Consider the following 4,339-nt stretch of genomic DNA (forward strand, 5'->3'; position numbering starts at 1 on the left):
AGTCTCATGCCCATTAGTCTGTTCTCTTCAGTTCCCTGGCTGGTTTTAACCCCATTTTAACGACATCAAGGCTGAGGTTTCAAAGCTATGGCTTTCCTTCACATTTAGTGGAGCTGGAGAAGGCAGGTGAAGATGCCTCACTGTCCTGAAGGGAAAAGCAGCCAGTTCAGCCTTTTATTAGACATCAGAGAATCCAAAGAAGACAAATTCACAGGGAAGAGAAGCGAAAGACAAAATCTGTGTCAGAAAACTTGGAAGCCCAAGAGCTGTTGGGCACCTCATGATGCTGGGACAAGCCACCCCTCCCCCTTGGACACCACATGTGAGCTCCACAGCATTTCTCTTCCGCCAGAAGCCTGTTCCTGGGGCTTCAGGCTTGATGTGGGTGCGGGACATCACCTGTGTCACCCACCCAGTGCCAGGTGCCGGCGTTTGGCTCAGCCCCATGAAGTTACCACCAGCATTCCTGGGGCAAAGCACCCTGAGTAAACAGCCTGTGGCCTGGCTGAGCACCAGCCTCCCCTTTGGGTGGGTGTTTCTGGCATGGGTGCTTGGTTTCCTCCTTCCTTGCCAGGTAAATACCTGGGGCTTGTGTGGTTTTTGTCTCTCTGGGTGATTTTTAAGGGCAGCTGGTTCAAAGTGTGGCTGTCAAGGAGGAGCAAGGCATTGGTTTTGAAGATAGTTGAGGGGAAAGCTATGGCTGGGGGCATGGCACGGGTGGAAACCTCCCTCTCTGTTCCTAACAGAGGAACGGCGGGAGCTGTGCAGCGTGGGATACACTTGGGCTGAAACCGAACTTTGTTGTGGGAAGCGGTGCTGGCGATCCATCCTTTATTTCCCTGCAGGAACCAGCGAGGGGAAGGTGCTGGGTCATCTCTGCCGTGTTTGATTCGTTATGGCAATGAAAAGCAAAGCGAGTTTGCCCCCAGTCAAACACACTGAATTTGCCAAATCATGACAGCATAGAGGGGAGAAAAAGTGCATCTGCTGGGGGACAATAAAACACCAGGCAATGTGGTGAGAGCCGGAGGGGGTGAGATCAGGGTAGCTGACGTGTTCCGTTAAAAGGAAAGGATTTATCTCACTGGCCCCGATGTCATGGGGAAAGAGCCCTGACTCAGGGAGGGTGTGCTGGGAATTGGCAGGAGGGTCGTGCCCTGTTTTCCGGGTGCCCAGCAACTCCAGAGCCGTGCCAGCTCGGCTCAGCTGTAAAGATAACGGTGCTTTTCCTGGACCATCCAAAGGTGATGTGACAAGACCGAGGGTTTGCCAGGGGATGACTCCGGAACAGCACGTCGGAAAGGGATGATCTTGGACAATGGTACGTGCAGACACGGTTGTTCCAGGATATGAGAGCACTGTTCCAGTTTATATCAATCTGTTTAACTCTATATTGCTGTTATTCTGACAAAAGAACATCCTGGTTTCAGGCTAAAGCAAACCAGCTTCGTGCATTTAATGTCCAGGGCTTGCAGGGACTAATCCACCACTGGGCTCCTTCCGGTGGGGTTTTTTGCCAGTTACAAAGCAAGTCAGAATAAACCCGCTAGGCTTTCAAAGGTGGTTTTTTTCTTTAGCTAATGAGGTTTCCAAGAGGCTGGGATCGCACTAAGACAAGAAATGCTCTGCAGCCATCAAGTAAACGACATGGGCACGACTGTGTCCCCCAGGGAACCAGGTGTAACTTTAAATACAGTTTTATTTCAGGTTTGCTATGACGCACAAACAGCAGAGATCGATGTTTAGTATACATGGTATACACAAAGCAGCCAGTACGATCGGCATCTCCGTCCTTTTGCTGCACACTCGGCAAAAGAACCACACACAGAAATCCCTCCTGCCCCGTCCTCCCCTTCCTCGTGAACAAGGGTGATGATTTCTCAGTGGCTTGGAAACCATCTGTCAGATGGCAAGACGCAAAAAGGCAGCTCCTCGCAGCTCCGTCCCCAGATGAAAGCGTGGTGGGCTCAGCTACACAGGAAAACCCTCCGAAAATGGGTGGTACGTTCATGGGAATGGAGACCTGGAGCATTAAATCCCATCCCCTGCAGTGCGGAGCAACCACAACATCTGCTCCTGGCTCTACCGTGCAGCGTGGAGACCCAAAACATTACTGTGTTCAAAAAGGCATTACATAAATGCAGGGATGATGAGCCCTCGTTGCCATGAGGGGTTTGCTAAGCTGGTGGGAAAGTCCAGCAAGGAAACCTGTTTCTTGTGATCTTTCTCACCTCGCCCACAGCTGGAGACTTTTTGGAGCAGATCAAAGGGCACAAGGAGATTCCACGCTATACCTGCACGGGACTGAGTGGCTCCAAGGCTCTGCTGCTGAGACAGCAGCTGCTGCCTGCCCATGATGTGTGTATCGTCCCTTTCTGCTGAGCCCAGGAGCTGCATAGCTGGACCCAGAGCCTCTGGCTTGCTCACAGTCACAGCTAATTGGTTAAGAGGCACCTTATCAATGGAAAAGCAAAGTGAAATGGTCCTTGATAATTTGATGTGAGCAAGAGACCTAAATGATTGCTGGGAAGAAGATGCTGTGTGAGGTAAGACAGCATCCGACCACCACGGGCACGATGCTTCACGACCCTCAGAGGTACCAGATAAACCCTTCCACAAAAACCTGGAGGGAAACTGGTTGTCGATGCTGTGCAGCAGCAAGTGGTTCAATGCCCACCCCCTTCCTTTCCACGCCTGAACCCTGCTGAGCCCCTTTTGCCCAGGAAAGCCCAAAACCCAAATCTTTTCTTCCACTTCCACAGCTCAAAAACGATGCCAGGGATGTCACCACAGCTCTGTTCAAGTTCAGCTTGGGGTATCTGAGGAAGGCTTAATGTAGAGGAAAAATAACCCAGGCAGGCCCAGAGGCTGGAGGGCAGAGGGAGGTGGGATGTCAGGGCATGGCATACTGGTCCCATTAAGCAGAGAGCACCATTTCCAGAGCAGAGTCAAGTACCAGCGACTCGCGGGGCTGTGTCTGACCCTGTACGGCACCGCGCCGTGGTACTACAGTACAGTTGCTTGTTGCTTTTTCGGAATGACAGCTCAGATCTCAGGACCACAGTGATCCCTTTTAGCCCTGAAAAACTTCAGGCGGGCGGTTTACAACCTGCCCTGGAGTGGGGTGTGAAGGAGCATCCAGCTACACCCCAGATGCTCGCACAGCCCCATCCCAAAGCACCATAGGAAGATCTCAGCCAGGTGAGAGCCCACTGGGAATGATGCCATCCTCACCACGCAAGGATTACATCCATCACAGAGGGGAGGAAGGCGGGTAAAAAATACAGAGTTAAGCACCATAAAATCTACACTGGTCAGGTCATAAACATGAGGAGAAAATGAAAATAAAGCCACCACCTTACAGCCGGGTCCGGGGATGCTGCTGGGGCTCTCCGGAATAGGATTACATCCATCACAGAGGGGAGGAAGGCGGGTAAAAAATACAGAGTTAAGCACCATAAAATCTACACTGGTCAGGTCATAAACATGAGGAGAAAATGAAAATAAAGCCACCACCTTACAGCCGGGTCCGCCCAGGCTGCCAAGCCACCACCCTGGAGGCATCAGTCCCAGCACCTCGTCGCACCAGGGCTTGGACAGTATAATCTGCCGCCGTTGCATTGGGAAATCCTTTTGGTCCCACTTAGCAGGAGTGTTGAGAGGGTCCAGGGAGGGCCAGGGCTTCGCCCTGGGAAGATGGGGGAGGCTTTGACTGTGCAATTTAGGGGCATCTCCCTGCCTGTACTCGGCTCCATCCCAGGCGGTGATCCTCCTTGTTTCCATCCATCCCTCCCCAACTCCCAGACTCCACCAATGGGTTTCTGTGTCGTTCAGCGGCTTCGAGGTAGACGTTCGTTCCCGCTCTGATTCCGAGCACCCTGGTTGGTAAACCCCCCTCTCACAGGCGTGTGGGGTGTGCATGCTCTGTCCCCACACTCAGGTCTCTTTTTTTTTTTCCCATTTTTCCTTTTTTTTCTTTTTCCTGTTTGCTATGTGCTATGGACATCTCCCCCTCTCCCAACCCCTGGCTGTTGCTCGGCCACATCCAGCCAGAGGAACACCATGCCCTTCCTTGCAGACACCCCTTGACCTGCTCAGCATGGCCTCAAGGTGCAAAAATCCAGCTCCTGTGGCTTCCTCCGAAAATTGCAACTTTCCCGGGGCAGCAGGCGCCCGGTTGGGACCGAGCACTTCAGCGCCCGTCTCTTGAAACCCCGACCGCAGCTCTTGGAGCAGGGAGACCAAGGTCCAGCTTCCCACTCTGGGCAGGGCTCCCCACAGAGCCGGACGTCGGCCGGTCGCTGTGCCGCATCGCACTCGGCAGCTGGTTGGCCGTAGG

General features: G+C 53.0%; 1 protein-coding gene across 1 annotated transcript in view; it reads right to left on the reverse strand.

Annotated features, from left to right (window-relative positions):
• Nucleotides 1–4,094: 4,094 nt before the first annotated feature.
• ADAMTS15 (ADAM metallopeptidase with thrombospondin type 1 motif, 15) overlaps nucleotides 4,095–4,339 on the reverse strand; it is a gene marked incomplete at its 5' end in the record, with an annotated part of 9,707 nt that continues 9,462 nt past the window's right edge. Inside the window, one exon of the mRNA XM_010132047.1 lies at nucleotides 4,095–4,339. Within this exon, the coding sequence (XP_010130349.1) occupies nucleotides 4,095–4,339 (245 nt within the window).

Source organism: Buceros rhinoceros, unplaced genomic scaffold (assembly GCF_000710305.1).
Source record: "Buceros rhinoceros silvestris isolate BGI_N320 unplaced genomic scaffold, ASM71030v1 scaffold14342, whole genome shotgun sequence".
NCBI lineage: Eukaryota > Metazoa > Chordata > Aves > Bucerotiformes > Bucerotidae > Buceros > Buceros rhinoceros.